The following is a 22,794-nucleotide window of genomic DNA, read 5'->3' as shown; positions in this document are numbered from 1 at the left end:
CAGATGGATTGCTTTATGATCTGCTCCAGAATTTTCCCAGGGATTGATGTCAGACTGAGTGGTCTGTAGTTCCCAGGTTCCTCCTTTTTACCCTTTTTGAAGAGAGGGACAACATTAGCCCTCCTCCAGTCATCGGGCACTTCACCCATCCTCCATGATTGCTCAAAGAGTGGTTCTGAGAGCTCTTAAAAAATCAGGTCTGGCAAACAGCTGTTTGGTTTCTTTGCTCTAATGTATCGGGAATGTAGAAGCAGTACTGGGGAGGGGAAAAGAGGAATAGTAGTTGTGTGCTCCACAACTGAAGCAATACATATGACCATCCAAAGACACACACACGACCGTTAAGTCCAAGGGCTAAAATGACCTACCACTGGGTTTTCTAGCTTAGGGACATCCCCCTCGCCCCATTCCAAAAGGTTCCAATGCCTCTCTTCAAAGGCTTCATTATTGGCAGCAAGAGCTTTACACTAAAATAGGCTGGTATTTTTAGCCCCACCCTGTTTGTGTTTTGGCTTGCCCATTTTGGCTTTAGTTCTGCTCACCCCTAGAATGCCCCCCCTCCGCCACAAATCTTCTCTGAAATGCAATTTGGCTCTCAGGCTGAAGGGTCCTGCACCCCTAACAGATTTAAGGACTATGTGCCTCTCTGACCACATGCTTAGCCCAGGGATTTTGTTTTCATCCCCAAAACACTGGTCTAGCAGTTCTTCCACACACAAAAGTGTTTCTAGTTTTCCACTCCAGCTTTCTCCATTTCAGCAGCCTAATTTGGGGAGGGGGGAGAAAAGGGGGGATCTGTATTTGAAGGACCACCTTCACCCCATGAATCCGCCGCCACCCTACAATCAGCTTCAGAGGTCCTGCTCGTTGGGCCACCATTCAAATCAGTTAGATTGGTGGATATGAGAGACAGGGCCTTTTGGGGGGTGGCCCCTAGTTTATGACATTCCCCCTCAAGGGATGTGCAACCAGTCCATTTCCGGGCCTGATTCAAAGTGCTGGTGTTAACATTCAAAGCCCTTAACGGCTTGGGGCCAGGTTACCTGAAGGATCCCCTCCTCCCATATGTGCCTGCCCGGACCCTAAGATCATCCTCAGCGGCCCTCCTCTGCGAGCCCCTGCCAAAGGAAGTGAGGCGGGGGGCTACTAGGAGGAGGGCTTTCTCTGCTGCGGCACCCCGGCTGTGGAATGAGATCCCTAGTGAGGTTCGCCTGGCGCCTACATTGTATTCCTTTCAGTGCCAGGTGAAGACCTTTTTATTTTCCCAGGCATTTTAGCTTTCTAAATTTTTATCTTTGCCGTTTTAAATCTGTATTTTAAACTCCTGCACTGCTGCTAGGTTTTATTGTGGTTGTATTGTTATATTGTGGTTTTAATGTTCTATATATTTTAAATTGTTTTATTGTGTGTTGTTTGGTTTTAATTTTTGTGAACCGCCCAGAGAGCTTCGGCAATTGGGCGGTATAGAAATGAAATAAATAAATAAATAAATAAATAAATAAATAAAAAACTGGGCCTGTTGGTGCCAGCCTTCAACAAGCCTTTGAAGACTCATCCGTTTTAGTTTGGCTTTTAAAGTAGGGTGATTTTATTGAAGGTTGCTGCTACATTTTCAATTATTGGTTTTTAGACTGCTGGATTTTGGAATTATTTTTATGCTGGGCTGAAAATGGGTTTTGAAGAGTTGCCAAATTTGTATTTAGTGCTTGTTGGCTTTGGGGCATTTATAACTTGTTACACTGTTATCATTGGAATTTATGGCTTTAACTGTTATATGGTTGTAAGGCTCTGGGAAAGGGCATTGTTGTAGAAGGCAGCCTAAAAAGATAATGAATAAAATGTTATTATTAAAACAAACAAAAAAGGTGGTTGTCAGAAACATATCAACTGCAAATCAACCAGAAATATATGAGTAGATGCTGATCTTATTTTTTGCTAAGCTCTGTAATTTGACAGCAAACTCCCCCAACCTGGTAACCTTCAGATAGGCTGCACTACAACTCCCTGTTGCAGTCAAGGCTGGCTGGGAGATATGGGAGTTGCAGCCCACATGAGAGCAAGGCCACAGAGAGGTGCACAAGGTTTGAACCCAAACAGGTGTAGCCCACGAACCTGAGCACGTGCTCTAGAAGATTCCACCCAAAGACCTCTTGAAGACACAGTTCCTCAGGCAGACCATGTCTTGTAGAAAGCAGAAAAAAGCTGAAAGCCACTGGATTACCAAATTTAACTCCAAGAACAACACGCCACATGTACAATAATGTATTCACAGATAGTAAAAAGTATTTTATTATGGTTTTGAAGTTTTTACAAAAATAAAACTCTGGATACAGTTTTCATAACCATCAAGTCAGATCAGCAATACAGTCAGGGCCAGAAATACTGGAGCAAGGATAACTGTTTTGGCAGTTGGCCTCTGTCCACCACCCCATCGAAGTTGAAAGGAAGCACACCCAGACGGGAGCGAAGTCAGGACTTCCAGCTGTAATGCAAGGGGTTTGGCAAAAGTGGGGCACTGACCATTCAGGAAGGACAGCCAGTGGCACGCACACACCCCCGTCGTTGGGGGCGCATAAGCAATGGAACGAATGGCTGGCAAGCAGCTGCATGGCCAGGGGCGGCCTGTTTCCTGGGTGCCCCATGACCAAGCAAGCGGACAAAAGGCCTGGAGGTGGTTCTGAGGGTTACATTTGCATCTGGTAGCTGTTCACTGGAACCCCAACACGAGGCCCAAAGAGGTGTCCATGCGAGTGAAGGGGGCCATCATGAGGCCGAGGAAACAACATAAACCCATCAGAGAGAGAGCAAAAGCAGTGGGAGTGGCCAACACAGCAGTGTGGAGCATCCTGGAAAAGAGGGACTTAACTGGCAAGCTCAGCAACAGCAAAAGGCCTGGCAGACCACGGAAGACAACTAAAGCGGATGACCCCAGAACGCCGCTCATGGTGAAGAGGAGCCCTTTCACAACACTTAGCCAGGTCAAGAATGCTCTTGCGGAGGTAGGCATGTCACGGTCAACATCTGCAGTCAAGAGACGCCTTTATGAAGGCTAAATACAGAGGCTTCACAACAAGGTGCAAACCACTGGTCACGCTCAAGAACAGACAGGCCAGATTAGCCTTTGCCAGCAAACACCTAAAAAGGCCTGCCCAGTTCTGGAATAAGATTCTTTGGACTGAGGAACCAAGATTACCTTGTACCAGAATGATGGGAAGAGAAAAGTATGGAGAAGGAAAGGAACAGCTCATGATCCAAGCATGCCACATCATCTGTCAACCATGGTGGAGGCAGTGTTATGGCCTGGGCATGTATGGCGGCCAACGGAGCCGGGTCACTGGTGTTTATTGAGGACCTGACTGCTGATAAAAGCAGCAGGACGAATTCTGAAGTGCATAGGGCTATACTTTCTGCTCAGATTCAGCCGAATGCTGCCAAACGGATAGGACGCCGCTTCATATCGCAGATGGATGATGACCCAAAACATACAGCAAAAGCTGCCCATGAGTTTCCATGGCCAAGTCAGTCAGCTGATCTCCACCCAGTAGAGCATGCTTTTCACCTACTGAAGACAGGACTGAAGGCAGAAAGACCCACAAACAAGCAGCAGCTGAAGGCAGCTGCAGTGAAGGCCTGGCAAAGCATCGCGAGGGAGGAAACTCAGCATTGGGTCATGTCCATGGGTTCCAGGCTTCAGGCACTCTTTGACTGCAAAGGATTTTCACCCAGGTATTAAAGGCAATCCTTCAGTTTGAAATGATGTTGGTTTGCTCCATAACTTCTGAGCCACCAATGATGGGGGTGTGTGTAGGCCACCGGCTGTCCTTCCTGAATGGTCAGTGCCCCACTTTTGCTAAACCCCTTGAATTACAGCTGAAAGTCCTGACTTCACTCCCATCTTGGTGTGTTTCCTTTCAACCTCAATGTGGTGGTGGACAGAGGCCAACTGCCAAAACAGTTGTCCTTGCGCCAATATTTCTGCCCCTGACTCTGTGTGTGTGTGTATGTATATATAATCAATATCAGAACTTTAGTAGTTGCAAGGTTAAATATCTGGTGTCCCACCCCGCCCCCGCCAAGCCCCATCTTTTAAAAATAAAATATATTTTAGTTCTTAAAATTTATTCAATGAAGTAATTTTTCTAGAAATTCCCTAAATATATAGATGTAACAAATACTTTAAAAAAAGAAACAAGAGGCCAACCACAACAAGGTGTTTGGTTTTTTTTGCGTGTCTACATTATTCCAGCCTTCCTCAATATGGCGCCCTCCAAATGTGTTGGACTGCAACTCCCATCATGCATGCTGGCTGGGGGTGATGGGAATTGCAGTTCCACACATCTGGAGGGCACCATGTTGGGGAAGGCTGCATTATGCTGAAACTTGTTCTCCCTTACCTCCCTCAAGGAACGCCCCTGCCCCAAACCTGTATTTCCCCTTCATGGTAAACCCAAAATACCCTCCCCACTTTCCATGCACATGGATTTGAGGAGTGGCAGGGGTTCAAGATAGAATTTGTCTTACTGACAAAAATTAAACACATACACACACACACACACACACACACAGTCACGTAACTGCATACAAAAACAAACAAAAAGAAATAAAAATTGCTATTTTAATAGAAAAATGCTAAAAGAAGAAAAACAACAACAACCCTTGTTGTGTTCCTCAAAAGTGCACGTGGAACTCAGTTTTCGCTTGATTTGTTTTATCTTTGCCAAGAGGAATACTATTTGGAACGAACAGTCAGAGGAACAGCAAACATTTCACTCAGCCCGGCCTATGTGCCCACGTTGAGTGGTAAAGCTGTTCTGTGAACAATATGTTAATCAATCAATCAATCAATCAATCAGAAATTTGCACCTCTCCCTCACACACACACACACACACACACGTCGTAATCTCTCCCCCACCCCCCCGCAAATTTATTTAATCTCTCTCCTGCCCTCTTCATATCCCACTTTCAGCCAAGCGAGACATAAGCGATGCATTAGATTCCCCTTCCCACCCCATCCCCAATGCAATAATCCCTTTATATTTTTGAAAAAAGGTTGATAGAAACAGTTAACCGTTCGAAAAAGCCATGTTTGGGGAGGGAGAGAGGGAGGGAGGGAGCGGGAAGCATTTTGCAAGGTGGCATCTGCGGACCCAGTTGGCTAGGAGAAGATGTGGATGGCTTGTGTGGCTGGCATGTGGCAGGCAGGACACTCCGGCTCAGTGCGGCCACAGATGCGTGTGGCGCACTCCATGCAGAAGAGGTTGTGGCCACAGGGCACCAGGGCAGCGATCACCTCGCTTTCGAAGCACACCATGCACTCGCGGGAGTTCTTGCGGGCCCCGTCGGAGCCGCTGGAATCCGTCGGGGAGCCCGAGGTGGCCGAAACACTGCTGGGTAAGGAGGAGGAAGAGGAGTAGCCAGTGCTGTTGGAGAACGAAGAGAGAGAGCCCTGAGTCGGCAGCCACGACAGGGCGTTGACTGGGTCACTCTGGATGCGCCGGGCCAAAGGATGGTCCACCCCAGCCTCCGGGAGGGTTGGCGAATGCTGGGGTGTGGCCGTGCCGCTGAGGCTGCTGTTGCGTCTCTGGGAGGAGGAGGAAGAGCTGTTGAAGGCCTGAAGCGGGTTGGCGGGGGGCTCAAACGGGGACCAGATGGTGGTTGGCGTGGTGAAATCCAAGGCCAGGAAATCAAACCCCAAATCGCAGTCATCTGAGCCCAGCACAGGGGCTTCGCTGAATGGGAAGCTGCTGCTGGAGCCAAAGGGACTGTTGGGGGGCCCCTCAGCTACAGGCCCCCCAAAGTAAGGCTCTGCCGCCGAGGTAGCACTACCCAAGGAACTAAGGTTATCGCTGTGCAGGCTAGACAGAGTCCGGCGGGCAGGGTTGGGGGCTTTGGACCACAGGGTGGACGGGTTGCTGCCCAGCAAGTCCAGGCAAACATCAGTGCCATTGGAATGGAAGTCGTTGTCAACGTTGACATCAATTAAGGAGCCAGTCCTCATGGTGATATGAGCTTCTACCTCTTCCCGAGCCCGGTCCACGTTCTCTGGCATCCCGGTCACCTCAAAGACTGGCTCCTTGTCCCGACTTGGGGTCACAATGTAGGTGTGCGTTTGCTGCTGGATTCGCTTGATGGTGGCCCCCTTTGGTCCGACCACCAACCCAACCACGCGGTAAGGGACCCGTACTTGGATGGTGGTCTGCCCTGGAAGATTCGGGGGACCCAGGACCGAGCCCGACACCCCATTGGCTTTGATGCGCGTGGCTCGGATCATGGAGAAGTGCTCGGCGGCTGAAAGGATCTCCCGCTTGGCCATCTCCACGTCCTCTTTCCGTCCCGTCACAATAAAGACCGGCTCCTCTCCTCTCACCGGGGTCTTTATGTAGGTGTTGGTCTTTGCTCTCAGAGCTTTGATCTTGCATCCTGAAACCAGACCAGGAGGAAGAAAGAACATTAGCCAGCACATCAATACATTGAAGCTCAATCCTGAGAAGACAGAAGCATGCTTAATGCAACGGTGTTGAACATCAGGCCAAATCCAGCCCACCTGGAGGCCAAATCCAGCCCTCCCCAGATGGCTACACCCCCTCCCCCCACAGCAGATTGTTTGGTGGTTTCCTAGGTTTTGTGCACCCTTTTCCCCCACTCTAAAAGGTTGAAATGCCTCAACTAAGGCTTAATTACTGGCACAGAGAGGTTTAAGCTAAAATATGGTGGTATTTATTCCCCCCCTTTTTGCCATTGGACCCACCCACAGAGGGTCAACACCCCTGTCTTAGTGGGTGTCAGGGTTGTATCTGAGCCCATAGAGTCCCAAGGCAGCTCTGATTCTGAGGAGGATATCAGACTTCAGAGGCACAGCCCCCCCCCCCCCCCGCTCACATCCCTGGGAGCAAAAGTGACCCTGGCATGGAAAGGGAGGGACAACCTGAGTTTTTAGATGCCGGGTGCAAGCACAAGCAAGAGATTGCAGAAGCCGAGCTGAGGCGCTCAGCCCGACTGGCTCGACATCAACAGCTGTGCCCCGAGGCCCCATGGGAGAGGGGGAGATCTTCCCCTCCCACCCCTTAAATTCAGAGTTGCCATGTTTTTCCCAAACAGAGATCAACTGACGTCCTAATCCTTAGAAACCTCTAGATAGCTGTTTCTTTGCAGTTCCTCTGAGTCTCAGGCAATTGGCATCTGTATGCTTCATTAGGTTAAATGGAATTAAAGCCTTGGAAAGCAGCCCTTTTATCTGAGTGCTGATTCTGGCTACTGGAGGATTCCGTAGGCAACAGGGGCAACCTGACAGCAGGTGGTTCGTCTGCCCAGGAAGATGGCCTCCGGGGCGGGGGGTTGCATTCCCCCATAAAGATCAGATTCAGACTCTGGGTGCTCACAGATCCAGCTTTGTCATTGGAGGGCCATGTAAGGGTTGGATCTGAGCCCAGAGAGCCCCAAAACTGTTCTGATTCTGAGGAAGAGATAGAAACCGCGGGAGAGGAACCCGTGCGCTGTTCAGAGGCGCAGCCAGGGGGAGAGCCCCTCCCGGTACACATTCCTGAGAGTGATAGTGACCCTGGCAGGGAGAGGGAGGCGCAACAGCAGTTTCTGGAAGCTAGGCACCGGCGCAGCGTCAAGCGGGAGATGGCGGGCGCTGAGAGGAGGCGCTCAGCCCACTTGGCGCGACGGCAACAGCGGCGCCCCGATGCCCCACGGGAAAGGGGTGGACTCTCTCCTCCTAGCCCATAAGTACAGAGGTTTCCCACCTTCCCCTCCAAATGGTGATCAACTGATTCCTAGGGTTAGAATCCCCGAGTAGGCAGCTCTCTTAGGTCTCACTCGGAGGATCAAACAATTAGCATCTGTAAGCGTCATTGGGTTGAATGGGAATAAAGCCTTGGAAAAGAGCCCTATTATCTGCGTGTTGATTCTGGCTACCTGAGGGGCTCAGAGGGCGGCAGGGGTGACCTCCCAGCAGGCCCCATAGTGAAGAGTATCTTCCACCAGCTGAGGTCTATAGGCCAGCTCTGGTCCCTCCTTAACAGAGATAGCCTGGCTACAGTTCTCCATATACTGGGGACCTCCAGGACCGACTACCGCAATGTGTTGTGCGTGGGGCTGTCCTTGAAAACTACCTGGAAACTTCAGTTCGTGCAAAGCCCAGCTGCTAAGTTACTAACAGGGACTAGGCATTGGGAACATATCTTGTCAGTGCTGGCTCCTGGTCTGGTTTTGAGCACAAGTTGAAGTGCTGGTGCCCTTCAGATGTTTGGGACTATAGCTCTCTCATCAGCTGCATCCAGCAGGGTCAGAAATTCTCAGAGTTGTCATTCAAAACACTTGGGAGAGCCCCAGGTTGGGGAAGGCTGGCCTAGAACATCACTGGTGTCCCCACGATTTGAAGTGTGGTGAGGAGCAACCAAGGAAGGAGCCTTCTCAGTGGTGGCTCCCTCTGTTGTGGAATCCTCCCCCTAGGGTTGCTGGTTGGCAACTCTTATATCTTGTTGCCACCAGGCAAAACCCTTTCTATTTTACCAGGCTCTCCCACAGGTATGAGTTTCAGAGCTGCTACTCTTGACTGCTCTTTCTACTCAATAGGTTGTAGTTTTAGGCTTTTTATTTATTATTTCCCCTTCATGGATCATTGCCTTGTTCTGGCGAAGGGGCCTGCGCAACTCAGTGAAGCCATAAGCTATGGACAGGTCATGGCGGAGAGTTCTGACAAAACGTGGTCCACTGGAGAAGGAAATGGCAACCCACTCCAGGATTCTTGCCAAGAAAACCCCATTGAATGTATCACAAGGCTAAAAGAGAGGACGCCGGAAGATGAGCCCCTCAGGTCGGAAGGTGTCCAATAGACTACTGGGGAAGAGCAGAGGGAATTTCCAAGTAGCGCCAGAAAGAGTGAAGCGGCTGGGCCAAACCCGAAAGGACACTCAGCTGTGGATGTGTCTGGTGGTGAAAAGAAAATCCGAAGCTGCAAAGAACAATATTGTTTCGGAACCTGGAATGTAAGGTCAGTAAATCAAGGCAAGCTGGAGGTGGTCAAGCATGAGATGGCAAGATTGAACATCGACATCTTGGGAATCAGCGAACTAAAATGGACAGGCATGGGTGAATTTAATTCAGGTGACCATCATATCTACTACTGTGGGCAAGAATCCCGTAGAAGAAATGGAGTAGCACTCATAGTCAACAAAAGGGTGGTGGGAAAAGCAGTACTGGGGTACAATCTCAAAAACGATAGAATGATCTCAGTACGAATCCAAGGCAAACCATTCAACATCACAGTAATTCAAGCCTATGCCCGAACCACTGATGCCGAAGAAGCTGAGGTTGATCGGTTCTATGAAGACCTACAACACTTTCTAGAACTAACACCAAAAAAAGATGTCCTCTTCATCATAGGGGACTGGAATGCCAAAGTAGGAAGTCAAGACATAACCGGGATAACAGGCAAACATGGCCTTGGTGTACAAAATGAAGCAGGACAAAAGCTAATACAGTTTTGCCAAGAGAACACGCTGATCATGGCAAACACTCTTTTCCAACAGCACAAGAGACGACTCTACACATGGACATCACCAGATGGTCAATATCGAAATCAGATTGATTATGTCCTTTGCAGCCAAAGATGGAGAAGCTCTATACAGTCAGTAAAAACAAGACCTGGAGCTGACTGTGGCTCAGATCATGAGCTGCTTCTTGCAAAATTTTGGCTGAAATTGAAGAACATAGGGAAAACCACTAAACCATTCCGGTATGACCTAAATCATATCCCTGATGAATATACAGTGGAGGTGACAAATAGATTTCAGGGATTAGACCTGATAGACAGAGTGCCTGAGGAACTATGGACGGAGGCCCGTAACACTGTTCAGGAGGCAGCAACTCAATCCATCCCAAAGAAAAAGAAATGCAAGAAAGCAAAGTGGCTCTCTGATGAGGCTTTACAAGTAGCTGAGGAAAGAAGGGAAGCGAAAAGCAAGGGAGAAAGGGGAAGATACACCCATCTGAATGCAGAGTTCCGGAGAATAGCAAGGAGAGACAAGAAGGCCTTTTTAAATGAACAATGCAAAAAAATGGAGGAAAACAACATAATGGGAAAGACTAGAGATCTCTTCAAGGAAATTGGAGATATCAAGGGAAATTTTTGTGCAAAGACGGGCATGATAAAGGACAAAAAGGGCAGGGACCTAACAGAAGCAGATGAGATTATGAAGAGGTGGAAAGAATACACAGAAGAACTATACAGGAAAGATCTGAATGTCCCTGATAGCCATGATAGTGTGGTCACTGAACTTGAGCCGGACATCCTAGAGAGTGAAGTCAAGTGGGCCTAGGAAGCATTACTAACAACAAAGCTAGCGGAGATAACAGTCTTCCAGCTGAGCTATTTAAAATCCTAAAAGATGATGCTGTTAAAGTGCTGCACTCAATATGCCAACGATTTTGGAACACTCAACAGTGGCCACCAGACTGGAAAAGGTCAGTTTACATTCCAATTCCAAAGAAGGGCAATGCCAAAGAGTGTTCAAACTACTGTACAACTGCGCTCATTTCACATGCCAGTAAGGTGATGCTCAAAATCCTACAAGCTAGGCTTCAGCAGTATGTGAACCGAGAACTACCGGAAGTACACGCTGGGTTTCGAAGAGGCAGAGGAACTAGAGATCAAATCGCCAACATTCGCTGCATCATGGAGAAAGCAAGAGAATTCCAGAAAAACGTCTATTTCTACTTCATTGACTACGCTAAAGCCTTTGATTGTGTGGATCACAACAAACTGTGGCAAATTCTGAAAGAGATGGGAGTACCAGACCACTTTACCTGTCTCCTGAGAAACCTGTATGAGGGTCAAGAAGCAACAGTAAGAACCGGACATGGAACAACCGATTGGTTCCAAATTGGGAAAGGAGTACGACAAGGCTGCATATTGTTGCCCTGCTTATTCAACTTATATGCAGAGTACATCATGAGAAATGCCGGGTTGGATGAATCAGAGGTCGGAATTAAGATTGCCGGGAGAATTATCAACAACCTCAGATACGCAGACAATACCACCCTAATGGCAGAAAGCGAAGAGGATCTAAAGGGCCTCTTATTGAGGGTGAAAGTGGAGAGCGCAAAAGCTGGTTTGAAACTCAACATTAAAAAAACGAAGATCATGGCATCTGGCCCCATCACTTCCTGGCATATGGAAGGGGAAGAAATGGAAGCAGTGACAGATTTTACTTTCTTGGGCTCCAAGATCACCGCAGATGGTGACTGTAGCCATGAAATTAAAAGACGCTTGCTCCTGGGGAGGAAAGCTATGGCAAACCTAGACAGCATAGTAAGAAGCAGAGACATCACCTTGCCGACAAGGTCCGTCTAATCAAAGCTATGGTTTTCCCAGTAGTAACGTATGGCTGTGAGAGCTGGACTATAAGGAAGGCTGAGCGCCGAAGAATTGATGCTTTCGAACTGTGGTGCTGGAGAAGACTCTTACGAGTCCCCTGGACTGCAAGGAGGTCAAATCAGTCAATCCTAAAGGAAATCAACCCTGAATGCTCATTGGAAGGACAGAGACTGAAGCTGAAGCTCAAATATTTTGGCTACCTAATGCGAAGAGAAAAGTCACTGGAAAAGACCCTGATGCTGGGAAAGATCGAAGGCAAAAGGAGAAGGGGACGGCACAGGATGAGATGGCTGAATAGCTAGCATCACCGATGAAATGAATATGAACTTGAGCACGCTCCGGGAGAGAGCGCAGGACAGGAAGGCCTGGCGTGCTATGGTCCATGGGGTCATGAAGAGTCGGACACGACTTAACGACTGAACAACAAAATTTATTATTTTATTTACAACATTTGTATACCACTCCATGTCTAAACAGATTCCGGAGCAGTGAATAACGAGATAAAATGAACAAAAGATAAAAAGAAGAAACATATTAAGATTATTCTTTGGACAACAGAGTGCCAATAAAACCGAGGCTGGTTAATCAAGGAAGGCTTCCAGGAAAAGAGCTGTTTTCAGGAGACACCGAAAACAACCCAGTGTTGGTGCCTGCCTGACCTCCAGAGGCAGGGAATTCCACAGGAAGGAAGCCACCACAGTACCCACCTTCTCTGGGTAGACTCCAGTCGGGCCATAGGTCCACTTGGAGTAAAACATTTTCACAATTTTGATGGTTTGGGGCTGGTTCCAGATTTGAGGGGCCTAGTGGAACCCCTTGTCCACTGGTGAGTCCTTGTGGATATAACTGCTGGCGGTAGCAGCAGCACTTCAAACAACACCTAGCAGCTGGCTTAGGACAACATTGTTATTTTTCCAGAATGCCCTTGAAACAGCATTGCTCTGGAGCATTGTGGGAAATGTAAACATTGGCTAGACCCTGCCACCCAGCACTACTTAGATTGCCAACAAGATATATATTTTTAAGTGGAAGGGGGCAAGGCAGGTGCCAGAAGTAGGACCCCATGCCAGGGTCCTGGGGTTGTGGCAGGTGTCAACACCGGCCCAGTAACAACTGTTCTTGTTCTTGCTCTTTTATTGTCAACTGCCCTGGAAATGTTCATGGGAGGGCAGTACAGAAATGCATAAAAGCAAATAAATAAATGATGGGGCAACAGCCCTTCCTTGCTGTTTGCCCCCAGCACCTTCTATTCAGGGGCAGACTGCTCCAGAACATGGGGACTCAATCTGGATTGTGTGGCTGGCAAAAGCCAAGAGACCCATCAAAGGACACAAGAAACCAGCTGGCAGAATCAGCTCATCCAGGCCAGGGGTGTTGAACCTCTTTCAACTCAAGGGCCAAATTCAATTTTAGAGACACTGGGGTGTGTGTGTGAGTGTGCGGGACCAAAGGGGTGGGGCCAAAAACACAAACACACCCCAGCATGTTGTATTTTAAAGCCCTTGCTGCCACTAACTAGCCTTAGGAGAGGGAATTCAACCTTTTAGAATGGGGAAGAAACTGCACAAATGCCAGGAAACTACCAAGGATCGGTGGCTGAGGGGAAGGGGGTAGGGCCTTTCGGGGAACCCCGGAGGGTTGGGTTTGGCCCTTAGGCCTGAGGTCCTGCATACCTGACATAAAATGTATGGAGAAATGCATTCTCAAAAGTACCTGCATTTACTTTAGATTAATATGGCACACATGACAACCCATTACTTGCATTTATCCATCTACTCCAACAATCTGTTTAGAGATGTGAAGGCTCAATAAAAAAACAAAAATGGGAAAATGAGGGTAAGAAGAAAGATTCAGAGGAAAAAAATCCCCTTTTTCTAAGAGATTTTTTGGGGGGGTGGGGTCCTTGAAAAAAAATGGGATGTTTTTGATTTTTGTCCTTTTCCTCCCCACCCAGGCCTTCACATCTATACTTCTGCTTCCAAGAACAGCTTGGGAAAGCCCCAAAGTAGGGCATGAAGCAGGAAAGAGATGGCCACCAGCTGCTGTTTGTCCCTGTTGATTGGTACTTCAGAGGTAGACTGCCTTTGAACATGGAGGTTCCATCTCTATAATGGTTAATATTATTTATATATTTAAAGTATTTTTATCCTGCTCCTCAGCCAAAAGGGCTCCTAGAGGAGCTTACATGCAATTGGTAAAACAAGACAGTCCCTGCACCTGCAGGCTTTACAATCTAAAAAGACACAACACACAAGGAAAAAGGGAAAGGGAGGGTAGAGGAAAAAATTAAGTAACCTTTCAGCCTGACCGGTGAAATGGCGATGCTTCCTCTCTCATCTCCCTCTATACAACCTGCTGGAATAGCTGCTGGTTTAGTAACTGTCCATAGGCCTGAAATTCTGCAAACTATAAATTATGTAATGGGCAAAGCAGTCCTACCATATATTTACGCGGAGGAGGATGGAGTAGATCCAATGACAGAACAGCTGCCACATCCATTACCCGATCTTTTCATGGCAGCCCGGGCAGGAGGGATGTGTGTGTCTAGGGCTAGCATTAAGCTGTTTCTATCAGCATGTTGGGGAAACACGGGGCTTTGGATCTGGTGGACCCACACCCACTCCTAACATGCCCAGTTTTCCCCTGAGCTACTGGCAGAACATCTGCACCCACAGAGCTTTCTGCCAGCATCCCAGGGGACTTCCAGCAGCAGAAACGTTGACTCACCAGCAGACCTCCCTCTCCGCACACGGCTTCCTAAGGTTCGTCAGCTGGTCTGAGAGGAAGGTTAGGACTGCAGCCTTAAGTATACTTAAATTTTTATCTTATTTTCCATACTTTGCCTGTTTCTGGGACTTGCAAGAATGGGGCAGGAAATGCACACTGAATCTCACACCCTACTGGGTATCTTAGTCAGCAACTCCTCTGGTTTCTCCGAACACATTGACCACTTTTCTCCAAGCAGTTATCTTTGCAATGCCAGGGACTAGAAACTTGTCTCAATTTTACCAAAAGCTGAGATTCTTAGGGGCTGAACTGTGAGGACTGTACCATCTGCTGCTGATTTCCTGTGCTTCTGCACAACTGAGGCTTACATGCAGCTGCAGAAGGGAGGGGGCTAAACATACCAATCATGAAGTGTACATAGCCTTAGGGGGGGAAAAACCTGTTGCATTGTTTTTTAAAATCCTGGCTGATGCAAGGAAATATCTCTGCTTAAAAACTCACACACTCTATCTCCCTTTCTCCCTGTGAAACTGCAGTTGGGTGCAGGGCTCCAGCTATTTTTAGGAAAACACACACATATGCACACCCCTTGCACATATTCATTTTAATTATTTATCCTTAAAGGCATGGTTATAAAAGTTGGTATTGGAAGAGAGCAGAAGTTCCCAATGTAGCCTGGATCGGTGTGGTTGCTTCCGTAAGAACAGTGCTGATAGATACGATCAGAGATCCATCTGCACAATGGCCATTAGACGCCTCTGGGAATCCCACAAGTGGGGCAAAAAGGTAACAGACCTTCCACCCCTGTTGCTTGTCTCCAGTATCTGACATTTAGAGCTGTACTACGAACAGAGGTTCCACTTAGTGATCAATACAATGAATATTCATTGCTTATAGCCATAGGCCAGACTGGAGCCCTCCAGATGTGTCCTATCATTCCCAGCCATGAGAGTTGCACTTCCTTCAAGAAACTTGCTCACTTTTTCTTAGCTGCTGTTGCAAAGAATGCAAGTTGATAGGATGTATACACTCATACTAATGTAAAAGTAAGCATGCCACTATATCATGTACTGACCAATGAGTCATAAGACCGAAATTTCAGTTAGGCATAGAATGGATAAAGCAATAAATGGGCTATGTCTAATATGCAACCCCCTCCCCATCTAACTATTATGGCTAGAAACTACAGACAGGGCAAGCCCTCCTTGGCTTTGTATACCTTTTCCTTAAAGGCATCTAAACGAGGGACTACATCACATGGCAAGTTAATTCCATAAACTACTTCTGTGTTGTGTGTTTTCTTTTGTCCATTCTGAATCTACTGCCCCAAATTTTAAATGACAGGGATGGAATTTTTCAGTGAACCAACTTCATTTGCACTTTCCGGACTAATATGTGTTGTCCTTTGGACTGTGCACTTCTCCAAAATTCTGCACAGCAGTTCTCAGCTCAAAAACAGTGTACGAAAATGCGCATGTTAAGGAAAGTTATGTATGAAAATAAATGTGAACTTTTGTGAATTTTCTTCAAAATTGCCAACTGATCAGATGATCAGTTGAAATCAGATGAAACGGACATGTGGAACCAACATGACCTGGAAATAGATGGATCCATCCATCCATCCCTTTTTAATGGGTGACGCCGAGTTCTAATATCACAGCAGGCTGTATGGGGGGAGATGAGAGGGGAAGCCTCTCATCTCCCATTCCAACAGTCCTGCTGAAAAACTACTGATTTTTTTCCTCTTCCTGCCCCATCCCCTTTTCCTTGCCTGTCATGTCTTTTTAGATTGTAAGCCTGCAGGCAGGGACTATCTTTTATTGGGGGGGGGGAGGAGCGGGATAAAAATACTTTAGATAAATAATAAATAATATTATAAGAGAGTTTGTCTGTCTCCACAGGTTTTTAAACCTTTTCTACACAGCAGACATGAGTGTGCCTTTTTTCAAAAAGGCAATTTTAAAAGTGCCTTTTTTTCAAACAATACACTGTTAATTTGTGGAACTCATTGACACAAGATGTGGCAATGACCACTGGCTTTAAAAGGAGATTAGACAAATTAAGGGAGGGGGAGAGGTCTATCAGTGCCAATTCAGAGACAGTCTACCAGGGCTGCTGTCTCCATGCCCCACTCGTGGGCTACCAAGAGGCATCTGGTTGGCCACTGCTGGAAAGAGGAAGCTGGAGCAGATGGACCTTTGGAGTGATCCAGCATGGTTCTTCTTATGTCCTTACAAGTCCAAATGGAGCCACCATGCCCTGCACAGTGCCTTTATTCACATGCTTGCTACAACAGCTTGGACATGCACGTCAAGAGCAAAACGTGCCCTAGCTTTCCTGGCTTCAATCCCAGCCACAAGCCAAGAGGCTAAAACTCCAGCCAGACTGGTAAGATTCTGATTAGGTGGCAATCCTCAATCCCAAGGCTATGGTACAAAGTAGGGAACTGAACTTCTTTCAGCCCATGGGCCAAATTCCTTTTTGGTAGAAGGCAACTTTCCACATTCCTATTTAAACCAACTCTTGATTGAGAATCATGAGGCCTGGAGCCTTACTTTATTTTTAAGGGAAGGGACATAGCTCAGCAGGCATGTGCTATGCATGTAGGAAGTCCCAAGGTGAATTCTCGGCATCTCCAGGTGGGTCTGGGGAAACTCCCTGTCTGAAACGCTGGAGAGCCACTGCCAGTCAGTAAAGACAGAACTGAGGCAGATGGACCAGTGGGCTGACTCGCAGACCACTTCTGAGGAGTCTAGAAGGAGACTGTTTCGTAAAATCAGGACTTCCATGTTATCGATTCTGGAACCCTTTTCAAGTGGTGTAAAATAAAGTGTGTATCTGTGGATGTAAATCCTACATTAAAAATCTGTAGCCCCTCCTTTGAGTGCACCCATTTAGCAGTGTCCCTTCCCTACTGAAAGAGATAATGAAGTGACCTCTGCATACGAAAGCCACTTGACAGCATTCTGTGGTGCGACCAAGAGAGCCTGGAAGGCACTGAGCAATAAGGTTGGTTTTCACTGGTCTTTGATTTCTCCTGTACAAGTGAATGGCTGATGTTGATGGGAAAGAAAATTGCATCTACCTCAGAGGGGAAACTCTTGGCAATGGATGGCCCAACCCTAACAGACAAGACTCTTATAGGAGAGAGGGACTGATTGCATGATGCGCCTCTCTGGGTAGTTGAGGTGCATCACCACCCTCTGAGGATCTGTATAACAGACAAGCTCTTCCTCTACACACACTCTCATCACCACAGGCATTTTAGCCAGCATCACTTCCTCAGAAGAGGCATCTCTGCGCATGAACAAAGTGTCCCTCACTCACTAAAGAGCCACCGTTTCGGACTGTCTGGAGCCTAGAACAGGGTCACTCCTGAGGGGATGGGCGAATACACAGGAACATTTCCTGCTGTAGAGTGTTGGTGCATTTTTTAAGCCTCCCTAGAAATGTTTTTACATTGAAGGGTAGGGTATCTACAATAATAAAAGAGAATGTGTGTCTATCTGTCTGCCCATCCGTCAGCGCCATAGTGCCAAGACCATGAAACCTAGACACACGAAACTTATCATGCACGCTAAGGGGACCTAGGGGTGTGCAACTCAGGGGTATTTTGTTTTAAAAGCACATTAATGAATTAGAATTAATTGAAATGTGTTGACATGGGTGAAACCTGCAATAGCATCTTCAGCCACTAGATGTCCCTAACCAACACATAGTTTTGCAGTCCATATAGTTTGAAGCCAGGGGAGATTAATGGCGGGAGATTAGGAGATTAGGAGCAGAGTTATATGCCTGCTCCTTCTCCCTGCTGTGGGGCAGCCCTCCCTCAGGGGAATGGAGTGGACAGACCCCTCCCTTAGGGGGCTATAGGGGTGCACCATGGCAGGGGCTGTGCCAGTGGGCATGGCTTCACTCAGATGTGGGGGGAAGGGTACAATGTAGCCAACTCTGACAGCTGCAAAACTTTGCTTGAGGACTCCACTGCATGAAAATAGGGGCTTGTCCAGTCCGTGAGAAGCCAGTCTCATTTGCTAGTAAATTCATAAAATGAAAAGAAGGAAATAAAACATCTTGTGGTGGGGCGCCAGTTCCACTCAACATAAAATTATCACATTATAGACAGTCCAGCAACCCAAGAGGGGGCAGTTTGAGAAGGCATCTGCCAACTTACCCCAGGGACATACCACAGAGCCAAAATTTGGCCACTACACAGAGGCTGCTTTTGAATCATTCTGCGGGGGGGGGGGGGGGGGGACGACGACGACACAACAAGATATTTTGGCCCCAGAACCCAAGCGGCCAGCTTTAAGAATAAAAATTCAGTGCCTTCAATAGCACGTGGACAGGCAGAAATGCAAAAGGATCAGGATGATGAGGAAGGAAGTTCTGTCTCTTAATAGCTGCCTAGCAGGTGGATCTTCAAAAGGTACAGAGGAAGGTCTCTCCCTAAAAACAAACGCATAAAGTCCACTTTTTAAGACTGGCTTATGGGAAACACACACATCACCTCAAGGACTGTGAGGGAGCTATTATCCTCCACCTATTAAAGTTGGAGGGGACTCAGAGCATCAGGGCTTGTTACAGAACGAGCTCATTTTCTTTCTTTCCTTCTCTTTCTTTCTTTCTTTCGTTCTTTCCTTTCTCTTTCCTTTCTCTCTATACCGCCCAATAGCCAAAGCTCTCATGGCAGAAGCAGTATTTTAAAATGAGGCCACAAGGTCAGAGATACAGGCAGGGATGGGAGCACTTCTAATCGAGAGAAGCCGAGGAACACAACCGCACACATTTCAAAGAAAGTCACAGAACGTGCTGCTGGCCACAGAACCCTTCTGCCTGAGAAACTCACCTTTCATCTTAAAAATAAGTATTATTTAAAATAGGAAACAAGGCTCTAGTTCTTATGATACATTTGAAAAAGTGTCATGCACATCAATCGTGCAATCATATGAATCCTGATCAGGACAAAATCTTTCTGATCGTACTCTGTAACTGTTTCCACAGCTCATCGTTACTACCCTTGAAAAGAAGTTTTTGCTTAGCCTCTGCCTCCATCCTGGAACATGCAAGGTAGACACAGAGTAAAGAAAACTCTGAGCAGGTACAGAGTGCATTTTGCTCTGCTACTGAGCAAACCCAGACAGTCCCCATGTGCCAAGAATAGTGGGAAGGGTTTCCCAACCAGAAAGTGAGGTTTAGAAACGGACTTGAGCAATGGCATCTCTTTCCCCTCTGCTAGAAATTAAGCACTCAACTTTGCTAAGATGGGGAAAAACAGGGAAAAAGTTGGAAGACATGCATGGTGTACCCTAACTTGGGAGTGGCCTAGGGGTGGGTGGGAAGAGGGGGTGCTTCCAGAACCACCCAATAGGAAGCAAGGAGCGTGATGTCACCACACTCAACACAGCGTGGTCTCAGCTAACAAAGCGAACAATGGGGCAGACATTCTGCCCCACTTACAACAAGAGGGGGGAAAGACACCACCACCACCACTTAGAAATACAAGCATGTTACACAACTACTTGAGCCTTTTACAGATGGCGAGTTTCTCCCCTATCGGGTGGCCAACAGAGAAGAAAGATTAGGAGTCTCCCCAGGAAGGGCAGGATCCTGTGTACATTTTGAATACCATAAAATGCTCTTTGTCATGGACAGTTTTCATTCTGTAAAGTAGGAAGGCTGCATTTTTGCAAGATTTATATTAGCGTAAGTTGGTTGTTTTAACACAGAACCACAGTAAAGGAGGAGAACAGAATGACCCATTCACCATTTGACCAACTGTCCTCTTTGTGGCCAATTTCTGCAGTAGGAAACGTGCCTATCTCCCTTCCTTATATATTCATTCATCACTGAGGAAGTGAAGTTTACAAACCAAAGTTTTAAAATATGTTAAAAATAAAACGACTGGCTGAACCACATCGAGCTAGCAAATCACAAAGAAACTATAGCAACCACAGTCCCATCGAGAGGTGGAATGCGAAAAGAGACAGATTACACCCCTTTGCTGCAGGCTCAAGAAGGTGGATCAGTTCTGCCCAAGTCTCACGGACAGGGGGTAATAAGAAGTCCAGTGGCAAACACATTAACTTTGTACGCCAGCTGAAGTGAGTCTGGGTGGCTGCTTGTCTTTTCCAAACAAAAAAGACTGTCTTGAAATATAATTCATAAAGATGCAGATTATCGCTCTCACACCAAGTGGGGGTGGGTGGAAGACCAATATATATTATTTCAACCATGACTAATTTTTCCAACTGTAAAGTCGAACTGTTTTTTAAACCTTCCTTCCTTCTACTCCACATTTCTATGACACAAAAGAACAAAAAGACTTTTAAAGTCACCCCAAAGCAACATGGGATAGGTCCAGAGATTATCACATTTCTTAGCTTTGGGGATCTCAATACCCCTAGAACCTGGGTTTGAGGAAGAGAAAAAGAAAGCCAAATATGGCTGTATTTATAAACATAAAAGGTGTAGAAGTAGGTGTCCGGGGGTGCAGAGAAGTTAAGCCCCCACGCCCCAATGTTCATCTTTATGAAGCTAAAGCACTAGAAATGGTCAACATATCCTTATGTAAAACTGATCACGGGGCGGGGGGGGGGGGGAGTTCTAGCTTAGGCCTCGGTGTATATGCCCCCAAGCATGGCTATTTCCCAATTACCTCCTCCCTGGACAAATCCCATTTTAAAAATTGGCCCACCTGCTTGTTTTATCCTCAACGCTTGGTATGGTCTATAAGATGCGCTTCAAAAAATACCCTGCAAAAATATGGTTTTTTAATCATAATCAGGAAGTTCGATAAGAAGAGATGGCAAGAACCCATTTTAAAAGCAGCCCCCCCCCCCCCCCGCCAAACTAGAGAGGTTTCAAAAGCCCACATGGGAGACTGGTGAGTTACTGAGGGTGTGTGTTGACAATGAAGCGTGGGTGGGGGGAGAGGGATGAGCCTGCTCTGCCTGTTCATCCTTTGCACCACTACGCTCATGTTAAGGAGGTGTGGGAGCAAAGCAACCCTGTAATGGTTAAGGAGGATCAACTATTATTACCATTTACCTTGCCTGCCCACAATTTCTGCCACATGCTCCGAACTGGGCACAGAGACGCACTCAGTCATGTTGACGCTCTTCTTGTGGTTGCCAATGATGCCCAGCTGCCTGGCCAGCAGGGGGTGCTGTGGAGGAAGGGGGTGCCCTAGGTGGGGCGGGAAGGCCCCAAAGAGCTCAGCGGGGGAGGCAGAGCTGGAGGCTGGGGGGCTACCCTCTGGATCCAGCAGGACCAGTCCCCCTCCTTTGGGCAGTGCTGCAGTCCCGGGCCCCCCACTGGGGTAGCCAAAGTGGGCCAGCCCTCCTGCATCTCCTGTCTCCATCACTTGTGGTCCTCCATGCTCCCTGGCCTCCTCCTCCTGCCCCACTACCTCTTCTTCTCCTCTTGCCTCCTCTTCTTCCTCCTCCAACCCCAAGATGGAGAGCTGATCCAAGGCAAACCTGAGCTCTGCTGATGGATCCTCCTCCTGGCCTTTGGTGGCCCCTGCTGCTTGCAAAAGAGGAGAAGGATGCTCTGGGAGGTGGTGGCTGTGCTCCTCCTCCTCTTGCCTGTTTGACAGAGGGAAGCAGCTGGTGCTGTAGCAAGCAGGCTGCACCATCTGGGGGTTCAGCAACCCCCCCAAGCCAGGAGAGGGGCAACAGGAGCCCTCCCCTCCATCCAACTGGTAGATGGCGCTCGGCATGGCTACCTGCTGGTCCCCCCCGCCCTCCTCTTCCTCCTGCCCCCCCCCGCCTGGGACGCTCCCTCTCAGCCTCCGGCTTGGGGGCTCCCTCTGGCTGCTGCACCCCCAGGTCTCCTCCTCTCGCCCCAGACGCTCCCGCGCCCTCGTCCTTTGTTTGCTTGCTGTTCCTGCTGCCATCCCAGCTAGGGGGCGAGGGAGGGAGGGAGGGACGGAAGGATAGAAAGAAGGGGTGTTGGTGTGGGAGAGACAAGCCCAGGCTGCCAGGAGCGGCCCCCACCCGCTGCTCGCCTGCCTTTGCCTCGCCTCCGTCCCACCCAGCAGCAGCGCGTCACCTCCACCCCAACAATGCAAGCCTGGCCCAGGAGGAGGACGACGCATGCGCTGGGGAAACCTCTTCCCACGCCCCCCAACAGGGTTTAACACATGCACCGCTTGTGCACCCCCTCGCCGCCGCCGCGGATTGCAACTTTCATCATCCTCAGCCGCTACAAGACTGCGCTCAAAACACACCCACGCCCGCCCTTCAAACTCCTGCTTTGGAAAGACGGCCGTGCGTTTTGCACTGGGCTTATTTTATATACATTTACGCTCGAGCGTTCTTGTCGCCCTCTGGACTTCTGTTTTTTTGCATTTCATTTCCCTCGGGGGGGGGGGGCGCATTTTGCTTTTTTGCATTTAATTTCTCTTTGATTTCTTTCTTTCTGCATTTTGTTTTTTTGCATTTCATTTCCCTCTGAGCTCACTGGTTACAATTACACACATTCTCTTTCACACATACACACACACACACACACAAAACCAGGTACAGATACAAAAACCTGCCAAGTTAGGTCAACATCCCATGAAGAAATGGACTCTATGGTCCATGAAAGTTGACACCATCATCAATTTCTTAGTATTTTTAAAAATCTTTTTGTGGCGGTGTTGTTGCAATCTGGTGTTCTATTTTTCAAATTAAAA

At 47.9% G+C, this 22,794-nt stretch overlaps 1 protein-coding gene across 1 annotated transcript; it reads right to left on the bottom strand.

Moving 5' to 3' along the window:
• Positions 1 to 5,156: 5,156 nt before the first annotated feature.
• LOC146334104 (RNA-binding protein MEX3D-like) lies at positions 5,157 to 21,834 on the bottom strand. Its single transcript, XM_084825372.1, has 2 exons — positions 21,162 to 21,834; positions 5,157 to 6,421 (listed from the first exon to the last, which is right to left on the bottom strand). Exons 1-2 carry the CDS (start codon positions 21,832 to 21,834, stop codon positions 5,157 to 5,159), a joined length of 1,938 nt encoding a protein of 645 aa, XP_084681498.1.
• Positions 21,835 to 22,794: the final 960 nt, after the last annotated feature.

Source organism: Heloderma suspectum, chromosome W (assembly GCF_057233095.1).
Source record: "Heloderma suspectum isolate Gila_16-S chromosome W, 16-S_ref, whole genome shotgun sequence".
In the NCBI taxonomy this organism is placed as follows: Eukaryota; Metazoa; Chordata; class Lepidosauria; order Squamata; family Helodermatidae; genus Heloderma; species Heloderma suspectum.
This window is presented reverse-complemented; position numbering and strand designations above follow the sequence as displayed.